This window comes from Odocoileus virginianus, chromosome 3 (assembly GCF_023699985.2).
Source record: "Odocoileus virginianus isolate 20LAN1187 ecotype Illinois chromosome 3, Ovbor_1.2, whole genome shotgun sequence".
Classification (NCBI taxonomy): Eukaryota; Metazoa; Chordata; class Mammalia; order Artiodactyla; family Cervidae; genus Odocoileus; species Odocoileus virginianus.
The window spans coordinates 53,475,693-53,499,014 of record NC_069676.1 but is presented as its reverse complement, the minus strand read 5'-3'; the positions used below and the strand labels follow the sequence as shown (position 1 = coordinate 53,499,014).

Sequence of the window (23,322 nt, the reverse complement as noted above, 5' to 3'; positions counted from 1 at the left end):
GGCTTTTCTTGTTGTGGAGCGTGAGCTCCAGGAGCACGATCATCAGTACTGCAGCCCACGGGCTCAGCAGTTGTGGCGCAAGGGGTTAGCTGCTCCCCGGCATGTGGGATCTTCCAGGATCAGGGATTGAACCAGTCTTGTGCATTGCAAGGCAGATTCTTAACCACTGGACCACCAGGGAGGCCTTCTTTCTTATTTTAAAATCTTGTTTCTCCCTCTCTGCATGTTGGTATATGTGTGTTGATGCGTGCAGGTTTAATCTATTACTTACATTGATCACACAAAGATCTTATAACTGGAAACCCCCACCTTAGTAGATATGTAGATGTTTTTCTGCTAATGTTTTGGTGTTACCTCTGCAAAATATGCTCAGCTCCTGTTCCCAAAGTTTTATTTATTTGATTTCTCTCAGCTGGAAGTCATCCTAATTACCGAGTTCTATTAAATACCAGGAAAGTGAAAGTTGCTCAGTCGTGTCTGACTCTTGGAGACCCCATGGACTCTACAGTCCATGGAATTCTCCTGGCCAGAATACTGGAGTGGATAACCTTTCTCTTCTCCAAGGGATCTTCCCAACCCAGGGATCAAACCCAGGTCTCCCGCACTGCAGGCAGATTGTTTACCAACTGAGCCACAAGGGAAGCCGAGGCACTTTGATAAAAAGTAGGGATAGAGGAATGGTCAGGAGAAGGCAATGGCACCCCACTCCAGTACTCTTGCCTGGAAAATCCCATGGATGAAGGGGCCTGGTAGGCTGTGGTCCATGGGGTTGCTAAGAGTCGGATACGACTGAGCGACTTAACTTTCACGTTTCACTTTCATGCATTGGAGAAGGAAATGGCAACCCACTCCAGTGTTCTTGCCTGGAGGATCCCAGGGACGGGGGAGCCTGGTGGGCTGCCGTCTATGGGGTCGCACAGAGTCGGACACGACTGAAGTGACTTAGCAGCAGTAGCAGAGTAATGGTCAACACAGCTTGTGACTCTGAGTGTTCACAGTTGGGTGGAGGGGAACACAGGAGTGGAGAGAGGAAACAAGTAGTTGTTAAAGGCGGTTGGTCCAAAGGCCCTGGTCTCCTCCCTGGGACAGATGGAAAGGCTTCCCAGGAGCTATGACATTTGAGGTGTAACTTGAAGGATAAATGAAAGTTTGACATCCTAATCAGGAAATAGAGTTTGTACTGGATAGGAGACAGAAATCCATGGTTTTGAGAAATAACTGAGCTGACAGTATGCCTGGAACACCAATTCCAGGCAGCTTCTGAAAGAGAGACAAGGGTCAGTCTAGGGAGGAAGGCAGGGTTTGGTTTTGAGGAACTTTGTCTGCTGCATGAAGAGTTAGGACTTTTCAGATTTGTGTTTTGGAAGCATCACTCAGGCATCTGTGTGGTTGGACTTTTGGGTGGTGGTGAGGTCACCAGGAAGCTGCCACAGTTCTGAAAACAAGTGACAAGGGCTTGATCTTGGGCTGGCTGGGTGGGGGTGGATGGAAGAAGGTAGTGGTGACAGAATCCATGGGAATGGCTGCAAGGGTAGAAGAGAAGTCTGTTTGGGCAACTAAGTCAATGATGATGTCATTAGCAAGGGCAGAGAAAGGCTTAACCTCCACCATTTCAGCTCTTCAGATCCAACTTGTTTTTCTAGACCTAATCCAAGGGCCCTTTCTCTACACGCCTTCTTGAGTCCTTGTTTCCTGAGGGGCTGCTGTCTTCCCAGAATAGTTCTGGTAGTCAGCAGTGGACAGTTTGCTCCCTAAGTAGGAGGCTGTTATTTCCTATGTGTTAAGTCTGTTTCCTAAACTAGATTGTAGGCCTGTCATTCTCAAGCCCCATGTCATGTGCTTGTCTGATATTCATCCCAGCAACTTTCTCAGTGTCGGCCATTTACTAGTGCTGTCTGGAACAGGCAAAGGGGCCTATGCTATGATTGCAAACGAAATTGTAAATAAGCAGTAGATATAAAGTGGGACTTCCCTGGTGACTAAAATTCGGCACTCCCACTGCAGGGGACCCAGGTTCCATCCCTGATCAGGGAATTAGATCCCACATACTGCAGCTAAAGATCCTGTGTGCCACAATGAAGATTAAAGATCCTGTATGCTGCAACTAAGACCTGGTGCAGGCTAAATAAATAAATAGCTTAAAAATAAAATAGAAAGTAAAGGTGTGTTGGTTAATACAGGAGTAGAAAGCTCAGAGGGACCTGTGACTTCCTTGTCTAGGGCTCCATGAGACATGATTTAAAAACTTTCAGCTTGGTGGATTGATCATGGGTTTTGGAATTACTTAAGAACTGAGTTCAAATCCCCGATCCATCACTTACTTGCTGGAATAGAGTAAACAAATGAAGAAGCTGCTCCGAGCCTGGCTTTCCCTTCTGTAAAACACAGATAATGACACTTTCATTGCAGATTTATTGTGAGGCCACAGTAAGATAATGCATTTAAAATCTCTGGCACCTCTTAAATGCTAACTAGGTCATAGTTATCATCACTTCCCTGGTGACTCAGATGGTAAAGCGTCTTGGTTGTTGGTAAGAATAACAAGACCCTTGCTAACTGATCCCTACTGAACTGGTTAATTGTTAGTCTATATAAACCTACTCATGCTCATGTTAAGAAAAGCTGAGGTTGGGGTGAAGTTATGGGTGAGCTTGGGATTCAGAGGGCACCCAGTCTTGTCTTATGCTCCATCTGCTCCATAAGCCTGCAATCACCTGCCTTTGCATGGAGGCCCATCAATATTTAATGTGTGGGTGTCAGTTGCTGTAAACTGAGCATACCTCAGCACCAACTTGAATTAATTATATGCAGGAGGAGGGAAAATAAAATGCCTTTTTCTCAGAGCCCCCAGTTTCACTGCTACGCTGAAGCCTGGAAACCACAGGGTGAAACTTCTGCTGATGGAGGACCCCGAGAAGAAGCTGACCCAGAAGAGTGACGAGAAACCCCGGAAAGTCCGATTTAAAATCTCATCCTCCTACAGCGGCCGTGTGTTGAAGCAAGTCTTTGAAGATGGGCAGGAATTAGAGTCGCCAAAGGAGGAATACCCTCACAGTTTCCTCCAAGAGTCCCTTGAACCAATGGATGGTGTTTACGGATCTGGGGAAGTCCCGAAGCCCCAGCCGTGCTCTCCCAAGCTGACTGCTCAGAGGATCAGTGTGTTTCGAGAGGGTGGTGCCTACACTTTGGCGGGCAGCCAGCCTTTCTTCAATGATTACAAGGCAAATGACCACAAGGTTGGTATTGCCCCTGATGTGTAAGCTTTAAGGACTCAAACGTTAGAGAAACACCTAAATGTTGCAGTTTGTATCTTGCTTGTGCCTGGGTACCAACCATAGATTTTGTTGTTGATTACCCGCTTAGTCATATCTGACTCTTTTGCGACTCCATGGACCGTAGCCCTCCAGGCTCCTCTGTCCATGGGATTCTCCAGGCAAGAATACTGGAGTGGGTTGCCGTGCCCTCCTCCAGGGGATCTTCCTGACAAAGGGGTGGAAAGCGCGTCTTCTGTACACCTCTTGCATTGCAGGCAGAGTCTTTACTGCTGAGCCACCAGGGAAACCCAATCAGCTATAGGTGCACCAAATGCAAAGCCACTATCAGAATAATATTTCTGGGACAAAAATAACATTCTTGTTGACTACTTGTTGGAAAGTACAAAAGCGTAGCTGGTATTCAACTTCCATCCAGGGTAACAAATTGTAACTGGGTGTTCAGCTGGGATGTCTTGGTAAGTAAATGAAATAGAGATACAGGGTTTTCAGGTTGCCAGACTGCTGTTTTAGAAAATTATGCTGCAATGGGTTGTTCTTTTTCCTGGAAGAGTTAAGTGTTTGAAGGTGCTCACTTTACTCCAGCCGATTATTTAACTTATGGTTTATCCATATCTTGCTTTGTTTCTTACCTGCCTCCTGCTGCCTGCTTTTAAAAAATGCGTTTGTTTATTTCTTTTGCCTTTCCATTGCTTGTTAGCAGGAATCCTGGGTAGGTGGAACCCTGGGAAGAAATGGCGAAAAGCAGGTCAGCCAGAGGAAATGTTACATGTGGAAGACATTTGAGCTAATAGTTAGATAGAAACATGTATTTTATCTGTGAATTTCAGTTATTTTCTCCAGTACTAAAGACCATCAAAAGCCCATACATGATCTTCTTTGAAGCTAGAAGAGCCTGGAACATATTCACTGATTTCCACAAACTAATAGGAGGTGTGCATGTTTTCTGCCTGCAGGAGGACTATGAATGCCTTGGGAAAAAAAAGCTTAAGTACAATTATATAATGTACCAGGTTATTAATGAATAGCACACCAGGATATGTTTTCATCTTTAAAGTGTAAAATTCAGGTCATTACTCTCTAATCATTTATATTGTTCTTTTCCTAAGGGAACAGGTTATATAGCGATAGCAGACAAATGTACTGGCCTTGTTGGCATTAGTAAAAGTTTAATTATGAGCATGTCCACACTTATCAAAGATAATACCAGGTTTCTTATTGATATTCAAGGGGACTGGAATGAACAATTCTTTTTGTTAGTGGAGTGACTTCTGCATTAGAGGCACTTCTGCATTAAAATCACATTCTACCTCACTGGGTCTTCTCCACAACCTTGAGGAGAAAGGTTGTGAAAAATGTAGAGTCGTTTCCATTTTACAAAAGAGGAAAATTGAGTTCCAGGTTGTAAAGGGACTTACCAATATTACAGGGTCTTTAGGTACAGAGTTAGAATGAGATTTTAGGTCTTCTAATTCCCTATGTTCTTGGCCCTCTGGAATGTTCTTTTTAAGAGAATAAGACCATTAATAATAGTGATGATAATGATTATAATAGGAACCATTTTTCAAGTGATTTTTATGTCCTGGGTACTTGGTTATGTCTTGTACTTACAGTACCTCTTCTCAACCATGTCTCATTTGTAGCTTTAGAATTTATAAAGTCATAGTTTATGCAAACCTTGCACAAGTCCATGGTTTATAGTATTGGGCTGCTTGACCTTCATCAGTCATGTGTCCCACTTGGCATTTATGTAAAGGTATGGTTAGGCATGGACTTAATAAAACCAGATACCTGAGTCGTACTGGCAGCACTGCACAGTGGTTTTAAACACAGTACTCTCTAGACCAGTTTCAGGGTTTGATTTCTGCCTGTTCTGGTTATCCTTGGTTTCTTTGTGGCATGAACAAATGCCGCATCCAGCTGCTAGCCAGTCTCTGGATGTGAGAGAGGTCAGGTTGGATTCTTGCAGCTCCACCCACTGAAATAGGTTGTCAATGCAGTGCTTGGGGAAAATAAGGAAATTATAGCTGGGAAGTCATGATTTTTCAATAGTGAATCCAACTGTGAAATAACCCTTAGTAAATATTGGCTTTGCAGCAACATTGGGTAGCAGTTAAGCACAGCAATTAAAAAGAAGGGCTCTGAACTTGAACAGATATTTATATACCAGTGTTCATAGCAGCCCAATTGCCCACAGGTGGAAGCAAATATCAATTAATAGATGAATGAACAAACAAAACGTGGTATATACATACAATAGAATATTATTCAGCTTTAAAAGGAAGGAAATTTTAATACATGCTACAACATGGATGGATCTTAAAGACATTATGCTAAGTGAAGTAAACTGGTCATAAAGAGATAATTGTACAATTCCACTTGTATGAGGTACTAGCACTGCCAAATTTGTAAGACAGAAAGTAGAATGGTGCTTGCCATGGGCTAGGGAGGGCAGAAGGTGGAGTTTGAAGAGCACAGAGTTTCAGTTTGGAAATGAGAAAAAGTTCTGGACATGGGTGGTGGAGATGGCTGCACAACAATATAAAAGTGTTGATGTCCTTGGGTTGTACCTTATAAAAGGTTAAAGTGGTAAATTTTATGTTATGTGTATTTTATCATAATAAAATAATAATCATAAAAAGCAAGGCTCTGATGTTAGTTAAACTGGACTTGATGTCCGTCCAGCCCACTTACTCTGTGAGCTTGGGCAAGCCACTTAACCTTATGATAATAAAAGTACATGCTTGCAAAGATTATTGTAATGATTAAAAATATAAAAGACATGAAAGTACTCAGCACTGTGCCTGGCACACATTGTTTATGTTCAGTACGTGTTACCTACCACTGTGATAATGACCAGGTTCTTATTAAGGAAATATTGAGGCTTTTAAAATTTAATGTGATGGATAGAGAAAATCTTATAAACAGATATTTTAAGGATTTGAAACTGACTGAAGTACATGTATGTGTGCATGCTTAGTCATGTCTAACCCTGTGATGCCATGGACTCTAGCCCACCAGGCTCCTCTGTCCATGGGATTTCCCAGGCAAGAGTACTGAAGTGGGTTGTCATTTCCTCCTCCAGGAGATCTTCCTGACCCAGGGATCGAACCTATGTCTCCTACGACTCCTGCATTGGCAGGTGATTCTTTACCACTGAGCATTTTACCCTAAGTATAAGGATCATTAAAAAAGATGAAAGGGAGGGACTTCCCTGTGAACCAGGGGCTAAGACTTCCTGCTCCCAATGCAGGGGGCTGGGATTCCATCTCTGGTCAAGGAACTAGATTCTGCATGCTGCAACTAAAGATCTTGCACACCACAATTAAGACCTAGAGCAGCCAAAAAAGCAGTGGTTGGGGTGGAGGGTGGGGAGGAGGAAGGAAAGTAACACTTATTGAACAAGAACTTTCTGTACTGTTATGCAATTTCATTCTCACAATAATTTTGGGAGGAAGAGTTTAACAAATGAAAAAAACAGAAGTTCATGGGAGTTAAATAACTTACAGACTTCACACAGTTGTCAAATAGAATTTGAACTCAGATCTGTCCACCTCCAAAGCACACTGAGTTTCTAGTCCCAAGACATGTCTGCATTTAAACACAGAGCAGTGGAAGGTTGCATGCTCCCTGAATGGCGATCCCAGTCCCATTTTTTTTTGACGTCAGAGTATTTATGAATACTTAATCTTATATAAGTTGCCATTCCGGGATTATGGAATAAAACAAAAACGTCCTGGCTCCATCCTGGCCCTCTATAATGTAAGAGAGTGTGTTCCTCACAGGCACTTGAGTGTAACTGGATAATGTGAACTTTAGTTACACCCAGAGAGTTTCTTTAGATGCAAAGAACTTGGCTGTCAGGGTAACTGAAACTTAAACACGCCTTAAAGGTGATTTGGGATCCTCCATCTTGGGAGTATATTAAAAATAAATTTACTATCCTGGGTGTCTCAGATGTTGTCCAGCTGAGAGACAGGAGGTTGGGCCAGATGAGTGAAGTTTGTTTTTTTTTCATATGTTAAGACTTTTGGAAAACCAGCCTTTTGTATGAAAAAAGCTTCCGAGTAACTGAACCTCTTCGGCTATTACTGGAAATAGAAATGGAACCTTCCAAAGGTACCACCATCTTTATCTTCTGATGCTCAGAAACTGATAGTCCAGAGTGTGAAACAGGAACCCAGCCTGCATCAAACAATAGGAAATGGAAGCTGCCACATGATCCCTTGACAAAAGGGAGAGGATACAGGGCCAGGTAGGAAGCTTGTGGCTTCATTAATAATTGTTGAAAACTCTGCGGGTGTTTCAAGGAAGGGGACCTGAAGATTGAAGCCCTGCTCAAGCCAGGTTGTGACTGAATTCATGAGGGCTAAATAGGAGACTGCTTAACTGTGGCATCTAAACAGATTTGTTTTTTAAAGTTCTGTAAAGGCAGGGCAAAACATTTCATGCTGGGGAATGTAGCTATGTAGCATGATTAATACTAACTGCAGTAAAAAACACTCATCATTTGCATAGTATCTTCAGGTTTTGCACACTCTAACATATTTTTCATTGCGCCCTCACCCTTAGACGTTGATATAATTAGCCTCAGGGACGAGAGTTAAAACATTTAACCACAGAACATTGAGGTCAGCACAGAAGTCAGGGGAGTGTTGGGGCAGGGTCCTGATACCTGGGATCCTGAGCATTAACGTCTACATCACTGGGTTTAGGGGTGTGAGAGGCTCTCTCAGGAAATGAGTTTGAGAAACAGGAGGGTGCTCAGGAGTCTCAGGACAGCGCCTGATGATCAGCTAGTAAGGAAATGCTTGTATGTTTTCGTCCCTACTTTGTTTGTGGTGGTGCCCACCATTTGGCTGTCAGCCCATTTGCATGAGAACACTGAGGTCCTGAGAGACCAAACGGCTCTCCTGTATCTCACGATTGGCGGACAGCGGGATTGGGATACAGTGTTGTATCCCCTCTAGGCTATCTGCGAAGAAGTGCGTGTTCTTAGTCCACTGATGTCTAAGCACTTCCTGCCTGGACTCCTCTACTGCCCTGTAGAATTGTCCAAGTTGTTTCTCAGCAAATGATGAAGTAACACATGATAAATCTATACAAGGGAGCATAAGCTATTAATAATGATGCTGCAGGCTTCCAGGTGGTGCAGTTGATAAAGAATGCTCCTGCCAATGTAGGAGGTGCAAGAGATGCAGGTTCAGTTATTGGGTCAAGAATATTCTGTGGAGAGGGAAATGGCAACCCACTCCAGTATTCTTGCCTGAGAAATCCCATGGAGAGAGGAGCCTGGTGGGCTACAGTCCATGGGATCACAGAGAATTGGACACGACTGAGCACGTACACACAGTATTTTTATTGACATAAAAATGTTTATCATATATGAATAATGAATACACACACAACATATATACGTATAATCTTACTTGGTTGAGGGGATGTTTGTGAATAGTATAGTGTAGGTGCTAAGAATATGGACCTTAGAGTGAGACAGACTTGAATTTAAATTCCAGCCACAAACCCTGAATAACTCTGCAACTTTGGAAAGCTCTTAACCTCACTGAGCCTCAGTCTCTTCTTCCGTTAAATGTACAGAAATCGTTGCATCAACATCATAGGGATGTTTGGGAGGGAAGTGAGGTAATGTTTGTAAAATGCTTAGCATGACGCCTGATGTTCAGTAAATGCTATCCACTATAATAATAGTAGATTCAATAAATTGTCTCTACTATTATTACTTATAGGACTTCCCAGGTGGCTTAGACAGTAAAGAAACTGTCCGCAGTGCAGGAGACCCAGTTTCAATCCCTTGTCGGGAAGATCTGCTGGAGAAGGGAATGGCAAGCCACTCCAATATTCTTGCCTGGAGAATTTCATGGACAGAGGAGCCTGGTGGGCTACAATCCATGGGATTGCAAAGAGTCGGACATGACTGAGTGGCTAACACACACATTATTACTTATGCATAAAATCTTGGAGAGAGATTTATTTTTTAAAAAAATTCAATGTATTGATTTCTCACAATAAAATACTGCCAGCTAGCAGTACTTCCACTCATGGCTCATTAAAAACAAAAGGATATTTCCTTGGTATTTTCAAATGATGTATTATATAATAACCAAAAAAATTAGAACTTAAAATGTATCCCTAATTAATTACATAAACCAGTAAATTTTTTAAGAAGCATAACTAATAATTTGGTTTCTGAGAGATTTATTTTTTAAAGGCATTCCTTTGTATGCATAAATCTCTCACTCTGCCCAGCCCTGCACCAGCTCCCATGGTATGTAGTAGGAATAGAAGCTCAGGACCTTGTCCTGCAGAACCCTACATTGTAGTCATGTGATTAGTTCAGCTTTGATTGGTTACCATCAACAGGAAATAAGAAGCTGGCAATCAGGGTTTTCAGACAGAACAGAGAATCTAGGGAATGAGTTGTCGTTTGGGGTTGTGATGGGACTCCAAGTGCTGGATGGATGGTGTATCTCTTTCCTGGGATGTTGCAGGGGTTCTTCAGCCCTGTATTTGGTGACTGGGGCATCACCAAGCTCATTCTTCATGTCTCTAGTCCCCACCTATTATAGATTTTGGAAAGATAATCATCTACACAAATAACCTGAAAATCATTCGAACTCCAATGGACAAGAGAGATTTCATGAGGAAAATGCTCCAAAAGGAAGAGGAGGCCGAGGAAGAGACTCTGATGAGCAAAGAAGAAATCTATGCACACCAGAACAATGGTCCTTTGCCAGAGACAGAAGGCACCTTCCCCCATAACCAGTACCCACAGGTGTGTCTCCACAGTCCACTGCTTTGCGCAGGGCTGGCCCTATAGCCCTGGTCTCCAAATTGTTTTGATTGTGTACTCTTTAATGTATGGTTGAATATGAATACCTAAGATGTCTAAATGTTAATAATATTGAGGAATTTTAACTTTCTTTTATTTTAGTGTTTTATTATATTTTATTGTTAACAATAATATTTACAAGTCCATATTGCAAATACAATTTGAATTATTTTGAATGATTTCTTTAAATATCTGATTAGGTATATATTGTTTTCACTTTGCAGTGTGGCTTAGGGCAGCCTGTTCTAGACATGGAAGAAAAAATTACCTCTGTCCTTTTCTTATGGGTTTGCTTGTGCTTCTTTTATTGGTTAATACTCAACCCACAGTTTCCCTGAAGAAATCTAACAAAGCTATTTGTCTTTAGATTTCATGGAGATTCAGTTCAGTTCAGTTGCTGAGTTGTGTCCAACTCTTTGCGACCCCAGGGACTGCAGTACACCAGGCTTCCCTGTCCATCACCAACTCCCGGAATTTGCTCAAACTCACGTCCATCGAGTCGGAGATGCCATCCAACCATTTCATCCTCTGTCGTCCCCTTCTCCTCCTGCCTTCAATCCTTCACAGCTTCAGGGTCTTTCCCAAGGAGTCAGTTCTTTGCATCAGGTGGCCAATGTATTGGAGTTTTAGCTTCAGCATCAGTCCTTCCAATGAATAATTAGGACTGATTTCCTTTAGGATTGACTGGTTTGGTCTCCTTGCAGTCCAAGAGGCTCTCAAGAGTCTTCTCCAATACCACAGTTCAAAAGCATCAATTCTTCAGTGCTTAGCTTTCTTTATAGTCCAACTCTCACATTCACACCTGACTACTGGAAAAACCATAGCTTTGACTAGGCAGGCCTTTGTTGGCAAAGTAATGTCTCTGCTTTATAATATGCTGTCTAGGTTGGTCATAGCTTTTCTTCCAAGGAGCAAGCATCTTTTAATTTCATGGCTGAACTCACCATCTGCAGTGATTTTGGAGCCCAAGAAGAAAAGTCTCTCATTGTTTCCCCATCTATTTGCCATGAAGTGATGGGACTGGATGCCATGATCTTAGTTTTTGAATGCTGAGTTTTAAGCCAACTTTTTCTCTCCTCTTTCACTTTCATCAAAGGGCTCTTTAGTTCCTCTTTGCTTTCTGCCATAAGGGTGGTGTCATTTGCATATCTGAGGTGATTGATATTTCTCCCGACTATCTTGATTCCAGCTTGTGCTTCATCCAGCCCAGTGTTTCTCATGATGTACTCTGCATATAAGCTAAATAAGCAGGGTGGTAATATACAGCCTTGATGTACTCCTTTCCCAATTTGGAACTGGTTCATTGTTTCATGAATTTCATAACTGTTGCTTCTTGGCCTGCATACAGATTTCTCAGGAGGTAGGTTAGGTGATCTGGTATTCCCATCTCTGGAAGAATTTTCCACAATTTATTGTGATCCACATAGTCAAAGGCTTAGGTGTAGTCAATAAAGCAGAAGTAGATGTTTTTCTGGAAGTCTCTTGCTTTTTTGATGATCCAATGGATGTTGGCAATTTGATTTCTGATTCCTCTGCCTTTTCTAAATCCAACTTGAACATCTGGAAGTTCACATTTCATGTACTATTGAAGCCTGGCATGGAGAATTTTGAGCATTACTTTAGTAGCATGTGAGATGAGTGCAATTTTGCAGTAGTTTGAACATTCTTTGGCATTGCCTTTCTTTGGGATTGGAATGAAAACTGACCTTTTCCTGTCCTGTGGCCACTAACCACTGTTTTCCAAATTTGCTGGCATATTGAGTGCAGCACTTCACAGCATCATCTTTTAGGATTTGAAATAGCTCAACTGGAGCACCATCACCTCCACTAGCTTTGTTCGTAGTGATGCTTCCTAAGCCCACTTGACTTCGCATTCCAGGATGTGTGGCTCTAGGTGAGTGATCACACAATCATGATTATCTGGGTCATGAAGATCTTTTTTGTACAGTTCTTCTGTGTATTCTTGTCACCTCTTCTTAATATCTTCTGCTTCTGTTAGGTCCTTACCATTTCTGTCCTTTAATATGCCCATCTTTGCATGAAATGCTCCTTTGGGATCTCTAATTTTCTTGAAGAGATCTCTAGTCTTTCCCATTCTATTGTTTTCCTCTATTTCTTTGCATAGATCACTGAAAAAAGTTTTCTTAACTCTCCTTGTTATTCTTTGGAACTCTGCATTCAAATGGGTATGTCTTTCCTTTTCTCCTTTGCCTTTAGCTTCTCTTCTTTTCTCAGCTATTTGTAAGGCCTCCTCAGACAACCATTCTGCCTTTTTGCGTTTCTTTCTCTTGGGGATAGTCTTGATCACTGCCTCCTGTACAAAAATCACGAACCTCTATCCACAGTTCTTCAGGTACCCTGCCATCGAGATTAGTTTAGTTAAATCTAAGCAATAGCATCTATAAGTCCATTAGACCAGAAATTCGTGAACCACAACATGTTGCAACATGCTGAAAGTGAGTGAAAGAGCAGGGTTGTCATGTCAAGTGAGAGAGCTCTATATTATGTATGCAACAGGGTCTCTTGGGTGCTACCTTTGTTAAGTTAAACCCAACCTAGTGAAGGTGCTGATGTCACCTTGTTTGTTAAAAGTGGATGTCACATTTTCTTCTGAAAATATTATTAAAGCTTCTTACATTCTTTTCAAAAGGTAAGATAAAAATAGTTCAAAGGTGACACCTTTCAAAGGTGTGCACTCCTTCGAAGCCCTTGCTTAGACATGCTCAGACGAGCAGGAAGGTGATGGCATTCAGGAGTTCACAGTGTGAAGTTGAGAGTGGGAAAAGCAATTTTGGTGAATGTAAGCAAAGAGCATAAAAGCTTATAAAACAGCGGAAATGAATTTTCCCTCTTTAGAGTCCATCTCTTGGAACTTGAAGCTGAACCTTCCATGGGTTAGCATGACAAAATGGGCCAGGGGCTTCCTCACGCTTGAGTGATGTCTCCACCCTGGGAGGGTTTAGGGGACAGGAAGGAGAAGGCCATGCCCAGACTCCAGTTCTGCTTACAACCATTCCTGTCTCTTTCACACCTGACCTCAGACTTGACAAGATATATTTGAAATGCAAATCTGATCATGTGGCCCCCTTCCTCACCCTTTCCCCCCACCCAAAACTTTCAGTGGCCACTCATCACTTGGGATAAAGCTGAAAGTCCTCACTAGTTCTAGAAAGCACTGTGGACTTGCCTTCTTCAGCCTCATGACTTAAACAGATCTCTACTCATTCTGTGGGCCCCAGACCCACTGCCCATCTGCTTACCCCTCAGAGGCTCTTTGTTCTTTCCTACCAGAGCCTACTTCCTTGTTCCTAGAATATTCTCCAGACTCCCTACCTCCTTGCCCACAGCCCCTTGAGATCTCGGTGGAGGCATCACTTCCTCAGAGAGACTTCTCCTGGCTTCTCTGAGGATAAAACTCCACAAGGATGGACTCCTCAAGTCCCTGTGCTCCCTGCCCCCACATTTGTAATCTTACATTTATTTGTGCGATTGTTTGGTTAATGCTTGCTCTTACTCACTAGGATTTGGTCTCTGTGAGGGCAGGGAGAATGCTTATGTCGGGTGTGACATAGTAGTTCCAATGCCAAAAAAAAAAAAAAAAAAATAGAGCCTGGCATCTAATTAGGTGCTCAGTAAATAGTAGGTAAATATTTCTGGAACGTGGAGCCAAGTGCCAAATGATAAGAAATATCCTTCCTTCTCTTGTCTTCTCTATAGTACTATTCAGAACCTAGCCTAGTAGAAAGGTAGACAGCTAAACTTTGTGATATGAAGCATCACCATCCCACTTTGAAATTCATTAATTCTATTCTTTTTCCATACCATATTGTAACTTGTAAGAGCATGTATTTTCAGAGGAGGACCAGAAATGCAGGTCACACTGCAGGCCTGAATGAAAAAGCAACAACAGGCCTGCCATGACAATTACCTTTAAATTCAATCTGGAGAGAACTATGTTTTTTTTTTTTTTTGGCTCTAATGCCATAAACTAGGACAGAGATGTGTAGCAAAAAGCTCCCATGAAAGGTTGCACTTCACTTGCCTGTCCTCTAAGCTCTGTTTTAAATTGTTATTTGTTTGTCCCATCTCTCATGCAGTAAATGCCCAGACAACTTTTATTCTAAAACACAGGGTCAGAGAACATCAAGGAGCCCATTCTGACCAAGAGACTCTTTGTTGTATTATATGGAACAGGGAGACAGTAGGGTCTTCCTTGATGAAAGAGCAGGGCCAGGCTAAAAGCCAGGCTAAACTTGAACCTCTATATTAACTACAAAAGGAAAGGAGAGGAATAATTGAATTGAGCCACAGGGAAAAGTAGAAGAGGAAAAATCTGGCCTTGTAATCAGTGGGTTTGAACAATAAGTTCTCTGAGCTTCTTTATGCTTCATGTGATCTTACCCTTGGAACAAAATGATAATAATAATAGCTGCCATTTCAATACAAATTTTTAAATAATTTTTAAAATTTATTTATTTATTTTTGACTGTTCTGTGTCTTCTTTGCTTTGTGTGGGCTTTAGCTGAGACAAGCAGGGGCTACTCTTCCCTGCGATGCTCAAACTTCTCATTGCAGTGGCTTCTCTTGTTGCAGAGCATAGGCTCCAGGCACACAGGCTTCAGTAGTGGCAGCTCTCAGGCTCTAGAGTGCAGGCTCAGCGGTTATGGCTCACGGGCTCTGAAGCTCAGGCTTGGTAGTTGTGGCAAACAGGATCACTTGCTCTGTGGCACGTGGAATATTCCTAGACCAGGAATTGAACCTGTGCCCTCTTGCACTGTTAGGCAGATTCTTATCCACTGCATCACCAGGGAAGTCCTGACATTTTTTGAGGGTTCATGTTAGCCAGGCATCATGCCCATGCAATAGTCCATTTCATTCTCGTAAGGACTCTGTTTGGTAGTTATTATCTGTAGTCTCATTCTGCTGCTGGGGAAATAAGGGCTCAGGGAAATTAAGTGACTTGCCAGAGGTCACCAGAGTCAGTAGTCAAACTCAGGTCCATCTGGTCTTAACTACTCTGCTCATCAATCCCCAGATTGGCTCTGATTCCCATCTTAAAGGCTGAGTTTCTGATGAAAGCCCTTTTCTTGGTCATGGAGGTAGTGAGAGATGGTATGGGCAGGTTTGTGGGTTCTAGACCCTAAGCTGCTGTGCAGCTATGCTCCATGTTCTTTTACTAAATATTTTCTGTGGAGAATTTTTTAAAATACTGAGAATGGTAGACAGATGCTATCATGCATGTCTAGTATAGAGCAGAGGCTGAATAAGTACCTGTTGAATTAACTGAATAACTAAAAAGGATATGGAGAGGAAACAGTTGGAAAAAGTGTGGTAACTAGGCTAAGAGTGGAAACTCCAGTGAAGCCTCTAGCAATGCATCATATAACCAGTGACATAAGATGAGATTTGACTGAGATTTGTTCTTGTTCTTTATGACTTGCTCACCAAGTCATTTAGTAAATCTTTTACCCTGGCATTCTATCCAAATGAATTTTTGGATTGCCTGTATAGCATTATGGTAGGATTTTACTGTATTTTCTTTGACAACATTGACTTATATCATTAAAATCTCGCTGAGATCCCAGGACTTCCCTGGCAGTCCAGTGGTTAAGGTTCAGGGGACATGGGTTCGATCCCTGCTCAGGGAACTAAGATCCTGCACGCTGCTCAGCACAGCCAAAAAAAAAAAAAAAAACCTTAGTGGAATCAAGTGCAAAACAAAAACATGATGGATTTAGCAGAAAAAAAAATGAAGCATGGCAATTTAATTTTGGCAGACATATTTATAAGACCCTGATATATGTCTAAGGACCCTGATGCTGGGAAAGGTTGAGGGCATGAAGAGAAGGGAGTAACAGATGGTGAGATGGTTGGATGGTATCACCAACTCAATGAGTTTGAGCAAACTTCAGGAGATAGTGAAAGACAGATAAGCTTGGTATAGTGCAGTACATGGGGTCACAAAGTGTCAGACATGACTTAGCAACTGAACAACAACAACAAATATTTATTTTGCATACTATAAGGGAAGAAAACAAATTCCCCCACTGTTACTATATCAGAATATGGCAACAATCAATAAAGTATTATAAAGGGTGCTTGAATATCATTTGGGATATTTTTCAGCTGGATAATCACATCATCCCTACATCTAGAATAAATAAAATAAAACTCAATATCTTCTTAGGCACTTTGCAGTGCAATGGGGCAATTTTCAGAACTTAGGCCTCGCTTTTCAGAGATGATTTTTATTCTAGGGTTACCAAAGAAAGCTGTGCTAGCTGATTGAGCCACCCAGTGGACTTCAGCTCTCTTGTTAGTTCCTGGAACTTAAGAACAGTAAGGGCTCTCCAGACATTGTTGTTCTGTTTATTCATTTATTTTTTGTACTATGCCAGGCATTGCGCTGCCTCAGGAAATGATGGAGAAAGGAACTAGCCTGGAGCACTTCCTATCTACTCAGCAGGAACTTTCAGGGGGATGTGAGACCTACCAGGTTGGGGGTAGTAAAGGAGGGTGGAACTCCTGGTCTGGAAGTGTGAGTGGGCAAGCCTTCCTGGAGGAAGGGCTGCTAAGCTGACATCTGAGAACAGGCAGGAGTTGGCTGGGTTGACAGTGGGAAAAGGTCCCTCCAGACCAGCTAGAGAGATACCCAAGAATGAGAGCCTGATGAAAGAAGTAACTGAAAATGTACATCAGTTAAGAAGGCTGGGTTTTAACTTGAAGTTGACTTGGTGGGCAGGTGTTCATGACAAGGTTTCTTGGGTGCTTTCTATGTGGCAATCACAGCTGTAAGTAGCTTCATGAGATTGGCATCTACGGGGAAAATATCCCACAAGACCAGAGGCAGAGACTGCTGAACTCATGCCAGAATTTATAGGCGTCTGGATTAGGATTGTGGTTATGGAAAAGGGGAAACGAGATGGATTTGACAGATGTTCAAAAGATGAAATAAGCAGGAATTGGTGCTGAATTCACTTAGTATTGATCTGGTATTGCCCCTTATTTCTTAAAAGGATCCTGGTCTGTGCATGGTCATGGCATGGAAATTTGGCATTGCAAATTTCCTTGAGCTGTCTTAGGGGAAGAGCATGACCGTAGCCAAGGGACACAGTCTGGTGTCCCTAGGAGGAGGGGAGTCAAGGCCTACAGATTTACTGGCAAGTTTTAGAAACAACTGACTTAAATGGAGAACCTATCCTATGCCAGATAATATACTATAGCATTTACGTAGCCTCATTTAATATTCCAGCTACTCAGAGAAGTAAGCTACACCTGCCGAAATCAGAGGTTGTTGCTGTTCTCTAGCTAAGTCATGTCTGACTCTTTGTGACCCCGTGGACTGAAGCATGCCAGGCTTCCCTGTCCTTTAATATCTCCTGGAGCTTGCTCAAGCTCATGTTCATTGAGTCAGTGATGCTATCTAACCATCTCATCCTCTGTCGTCCCCTTCTTCTCATGCCCTCAATTTTTCCCAGCATCAGAGTCTTTTCCAATGAGTTGGCTTTTTGCATCAGGTGGTCAAAGTATTGGAGCTTCAGCATCAGTATTTCCAATGAATATTCAGGATTGATTTCCTTTAGGATTTATTGGTTTGGTCTCCTTGCTGTCCAAGGGACTCTTAAGAGTCTTCTCCAGCACTACAGTTCAAAAACTCAGCCTTCTTTATGATCCAACTCTCACATTCATACATGACTACTGGAAAACCCATAGTTTTGACTAGATGGACCTTTTTTGGCAAAGTGATGTCTCTGCTTTTTTAACATGCTGCCTAGGTTTTTGTCATAGCTTTTCTTCCAAGGAGCAAGTGTCTTTTAATTTCATGGCTGCATTCACCATCCGCAGTGATTTTGAACCCCAAGAAAATAAAATATGTCATTGTTTCCATTGCTTCCCCATCTATTTGCCGTGAAGTGATGAGACCAGGTGCCATGATCTTAGTTTTTCGAATGCTGAGTTTCAAGCCAGCTTTTTCACTTCCTCTTTCACCATGGACGGAGGAGCCTGGTGGGCTACAGTCCACGGGGTCGCAAAGAGTCGGATACGACTGAGCGACTTCACTTTCACCCTCATCAAGAGGCTCTTTAGTTCCTCTTCACTTTCTGCCTTTAGAGTGGTATCTTCTGCATGTCTGAGGTTGCTGATAGTTCTCCTGGCAATCCCGATTCCAGCTTGTGATTCATCCAGCCTGGCATTTTACATGATATAGTCTGCATGTAAGTTAAATAAGCAGGGTGACAGTATATAGCCTTGGCCTACTCCTTTCCTGGTTTTGAACCAGTTCATTGTTCCATGTCTGTTTCTAACTGTTGTTTCTTGACCTGCAAACAGGTTTCTCAGGAGGCAGGTAAGGTTGTATGTATACCATCTCTTTAAGAATTTTCCACAATTTGTTGTGATTCACACAGCCAAAGGTTTAGTGTAGTCAATGAAGCAGAAGTAGATGGTTTTCTGGAATTCCCTTGTTTTTCTATGATCCAATAGATGTTGGCAATTTGATCCCTGGTTCCTCTGCCTTTTCTAAGTCCAGTTTGTACATCTGGAAGTTCTCAGTTCACATACTGTTGAAGCCTAACTTGAAGGATTTTGAGCACTACCTTGCTAGCATGTGAAATGAGTGCCATTGTACAGTAGTTTGAATATTCTTTGGGAATGCCTTTTTTGGGGATTGGAATGAAAACTGACCTTTCCTAGTCCTCTGGCCACTGCTGAGTTTTCTAAATTTGCTGACATGCAGAGTGCAGCACTTTAACAGCATCATCTTTTAGGATTTGAAGTAGCTCAGCTGGAATTCCATCACCTTCACTAGCTTTGTTCATAGTAATGTGTCCTAAGACTCACTAGACTTTACACTCCAGGATGTCTGGCTCTAGGTGAGTGATCACACCATTGTGCTTATCCAGGTCGTTAAGATCTTTTTTGTATGTTTCTTTTGTGTATTCTTGCCACAGATCACAGGTAAAGAAACAGATTTAGGGTGGTTAAGGGAACTGTCCAAGGTGCACAGTTGATGTCAGAGGCAGGCCTCAGCTCCAGGCTGCTGACTTCAGAACAAAGCTCTTTAATCACGGAGCCTTGTCATGGTTCTCAAAGAGAATAAAGATAAAGTCCTGCTGGAATTCAGCTCTAAGCTCTGAAGGATTGCAACATTCATTCATCCATCCACTCAGGCACGCAGAAAAACCTGGAGCACCTGCTATTGGGTGACTGCGATGAGGGGTAACACATGGAGTCCACAGAGCATGACCTCAAGTGCCTGACTCTCTAGGATCCACGCCTGCTTCCTCCTCTTCAAGCTGTGTGCCCACTGGCATATGACTGAGCTTCTCAGGGTCTCTTTTTTCCATCTGTAATATAGGGATGGTACTACTTCCACTATCTCACGGGGGTATTGTGAGGATTAGACGAGTTGTTGATAGAACTCTTAGAACAGCGCCCAGGGAATTCCCTGTCTGTCCAGTGGTTAGGACTCTGCACCTCTATTGCCGAGAGCCTGGGTTCAGAGCAGTGCTTGGCACCTTCTAGGAGTTCTACAGGTGTCCTCTGTTTGGCAATGAGAACAAGAAGTCCTTCCCTCACAGGCACAGACACAACATGTCAGATAGTGACAAGAGAGATGAAGGTCCAGTTGGGGAATGCATGGCCTGGTGACTGGGGCTGCAGTCTTAGAGAGGTCTTCTGGGTTAATCTCTGATAAAGTGCCGTGACTGTTCTGTGCTCCTGGCCGGTTCCCCTCACTGGCATTTATGGGAAGCATTTTCCTTTAAAACTGATCCAGCCTTTGCAGGTTCCCAGGGCTGTGTTGACTTGCGTGTGAACAATGGATTGAAACTGCTGTTGTGATGTAACCCTGACCTGTCTCTTGCAGGAAGGGGAGCATCCCGAGGACAACTGTTTCCACTGCCGAGGGTCGGGCAGTGCCACCTGCTCTCTGTGCCACGGCAGCAAGTTCTCGATGCTGGCCAACAGATTTAAGGAGTCCTATCGGGCCCTGCGTTGCCCTGCCTGCAATGAGAATGGCCTGCAGCCTTGTCAGATCTGCAATCAATAGCCTGTGGGTTTCGTAGGTCCACTTTGATGGCATCCTCCCTGAAGTGATTTCTGATAAACTGCTCCTCCTCCATCTCCTCCTCCCTCTCCCAGCAAGGAAGCCGTCGTGGCTGCAGCACTTCCACCACTGACACAACTCAGTTACTCGATCACACTTTGTGAGGCTGGTAACTTCTCCACGTGGGTCTAAGTGACAGAGGCATTTTTGAATTAGAGTCTGTTTTGCAGCTGTTCTAAAATGATCCTTGTAGAACCATGCACATGTATCTCACTTGACTTAGCTCAGTTTTCTCCTTGCACAAGTGAACAAATAAATGTACAGTTCAGGCAGCAGTTTGAAGTCATTTTCCGGTTGGGAGTTATTTTGCAAAATTATGCAGTGAGAAAGGAATTTAAAAAAAAAAAGGCAAGTTTCTTAGGAACTGAATTCCTGAATTTCTTAGGAACTGAAATGCTTATAATGCATTTCAAATTGGTCAAATTGCATTTTTTAATTAGCATAAGAGGAAAGGGATGCCCAATGCTGAATGCACTAGCATGTCACTGAAAAAAAATAGGATGTACACGGTTCTTGCTGAAGACAGGCAAGCTGAGGAGGCCTTTTTTTTCAAAGTCCTGGGTCTCTTCCTTTGTGATGTGCTAGGGTAATATGCATGCAGGCAACAACCGTGCTACTTCTTAGGACAAGATGAGATAAGATAATTCTGTGTGCCTCTGAACTACTGAGGTTATAAGCCAAGTCAAAACCATTTATGATAAATTTGGTGCTTAAGTGTGTGTATGTGTCTGTGTATGTGTGTGTGTGAAATGACTTCTTCCAGCCCCTAAATTATTACCAAATAGATGAATTTATTATAAGGCTAAGATATAGTCATGATCTCTTCATAAAAGACTATGAATACATTATAGGTATCTATTGGAAATTAAAAAAAACAACTAACCAAGGCTGTTTAGCAATTATGTTTCTACTGTCTATGAATACACAAACTAAGAATAATTTTTCCTCTTAAAGTTGGTTGTAAAGTTAGAAAAATAGTTTTGTTAATGAACTTTTGTAACTCTAACAGCCCCTCCCTTCCCCCTTGAGAAATCCATTATCTATTGAGGTGCATCACTTTTTATGGTAATTATTTTGATTTTCTTAACTTTTTCAAGATTTGTTTGTTATTCTCTATATTCAGCTGTTAAGATAATTCAGTAGTGGAGTGCTTTTCAGACAATATAAATACTTCTTATAAAAATGCCATTTGCGTAGACATGGATGGTCCTATAAACTGTCATACAAAGTCAAGTAAGTCAGTAAAACAAATATTGTATAGTAACACATATATGTGAAATCTAGAAAAATGGTACAGATGAACCTGTTTGCAAAGCAAAAATAGAAACACAGACACAGAGAACAAATGTATGGACCCAGGTGAGGAGAGGAGGGATGGGATAAGTTGGGAGATTGACATTGACATATACACACTGTTGATGCTGTGCATAAACTGGATAGCAAATGGGAACCTACTGTACTGCTCAGGGAGCTCTCCTCAGCCCTCTGTGGTGGCAAGGGGAAGGAAATCCAGAAGAGGGGATCTATATACGTATAGCTGATTCGCTTTGCTCTACAGCAGAAATCAATACAACATTGTAAAGTAACCGTACTCCAATAAAAATTTTAAAAAAGGTTACCTCTTGAAAAAAATATTAAAATATTTTTTGAAAACATGAGAATTTTGCCTGTTCTCGTTTAGCCAAAACAATGGAACTGTTGCTCACCAAATTTCTTTGCTTCTGTACTTAACCATTTCCTGACTGTTTATCTTTTCTTACAGCTATTGGCCCTTCCTGTCTTTTCAGATACCAGAGGAAAGAATGATGTCAAGAGACCCTAAGACTTTTAAGTGTATTCTTCTGCTTTTTAACAGGGACATTTGACAACAGATCCTATTTATTGGATGTGCAAGAAGGTATTACCCAGTGCTTGATGTTCAGTTACCCAGATGGGCACCATGCTTTGGTATCTAATGGGACTTGGAGTTTTGGTGGAGGAGATGGATATATAAATAGATAATTACCATACAGTGTGACAAGTTCTGGAAAGGGGAATTTCAGGGAGCATTTGGAGCACATAGAAGTGATACCTAGTATAGACTGAGTGGGGTCAGAGTGGCTTTCTAGAGGAAGCGATGTGAACTCTGCTGGCTTCTTTTCCTTACTGCATGCTCTTAAAAGCCTTTCATACATTTAATTTCATAATAAATATGTCTAGTAATGATTAAATTTATTTATTCAGTCAAGTATTTATTGAGCACTGAGGATGTATTTAGGATGTACTAAATAGATCAAATCTTGGCCCCTGGGGAGCTTATATTTTGTTGGGGTGATATTGGCAAAATATATGTATTTAGAGACAATATGCTACTGGAGATCAGTGGAGAAATAACTCCAGAAAGAATGAAGAGATGGAGCCAAAGCAAAAACAACACCCAGTTGTGGATGGGACTGAGGATGGAAGTAAAGTCCAATGCTATAAGGAGCAATATTGCATAGGAACCTAGAATGTTAGGTCCATGAATCAAGGAAAATTGGAAGTGGTCAAACAGGAGATAGTAAGAGTGAACATCACACATTTTAGGAATCAGTGAACTAAAATGGACTGGAAAGGGTGAATTTAACTCAGATGAGCATTATATCTACTACTGTGGGCAAGAATCCCTTAGAAGAAATGGAGTAGCCATCATAGTCAACATAGAGTCCAAAATGCAGTACTGGATGCAATCTCAAAAATGACAGAATGATCTCTGTTCCTTTCCAAGGCAAACCATTCAATATCACAGTAATCCAAGTCTATGCCCTGAACAGTAACGCTGAAGAAGCTGAAGTTGAACTGTTCTATGAAGACCTACAAAACATTCCAGAACTAACACCCAAAAAAGATATCCTTTTAATTATAGGGGATTGGAACACAAAAGTAGGAAGTAAAAAAATACCTGGAGTAACAGGCAAATTTGGTCTTGGAGTACAAAATGAAGCAGGGCAAAGGCTAATAGAGTTTTACCAAGAGAACGCACCGGTTATAGCAAAAACCCTCTTCCAACAACACAGGAGAAACACAAGACTATACACATGGACATCACCAGATGGTCAATACTGAAATCAGAT

General features: G+C 42.0%; 1 protein-coding gene across 1 annotated transcript; it reads left to right on the top strand.

The window, feature by feature from the left end:
• The first annotated feature begins 1,444 nt into the window (after positions 1-1,444).
• On the top strand, positions 1,445-20,433 carry GRXCR2 (glutaredoxin and cysteine rich domain containing 2). Its single transcript, XM_020872278.2, has 3 exons — positions 1,445-3,236; positions 9,844-10,065; positions 19,991-20,433. Exons 1-3 carry the CDS (start codon positions 2,901-2,903, stop codon positions 20,171-20,173), a joined length of 741 nt encoding a protein of 246 aa, XP_020727937.1. The 5' UTR covers positions 1,445-2,900; the 3' UTR covers positions 20,174-20,433.
• Positions 20,434-23,322: the final 2,889 nt, after the last annotated feature.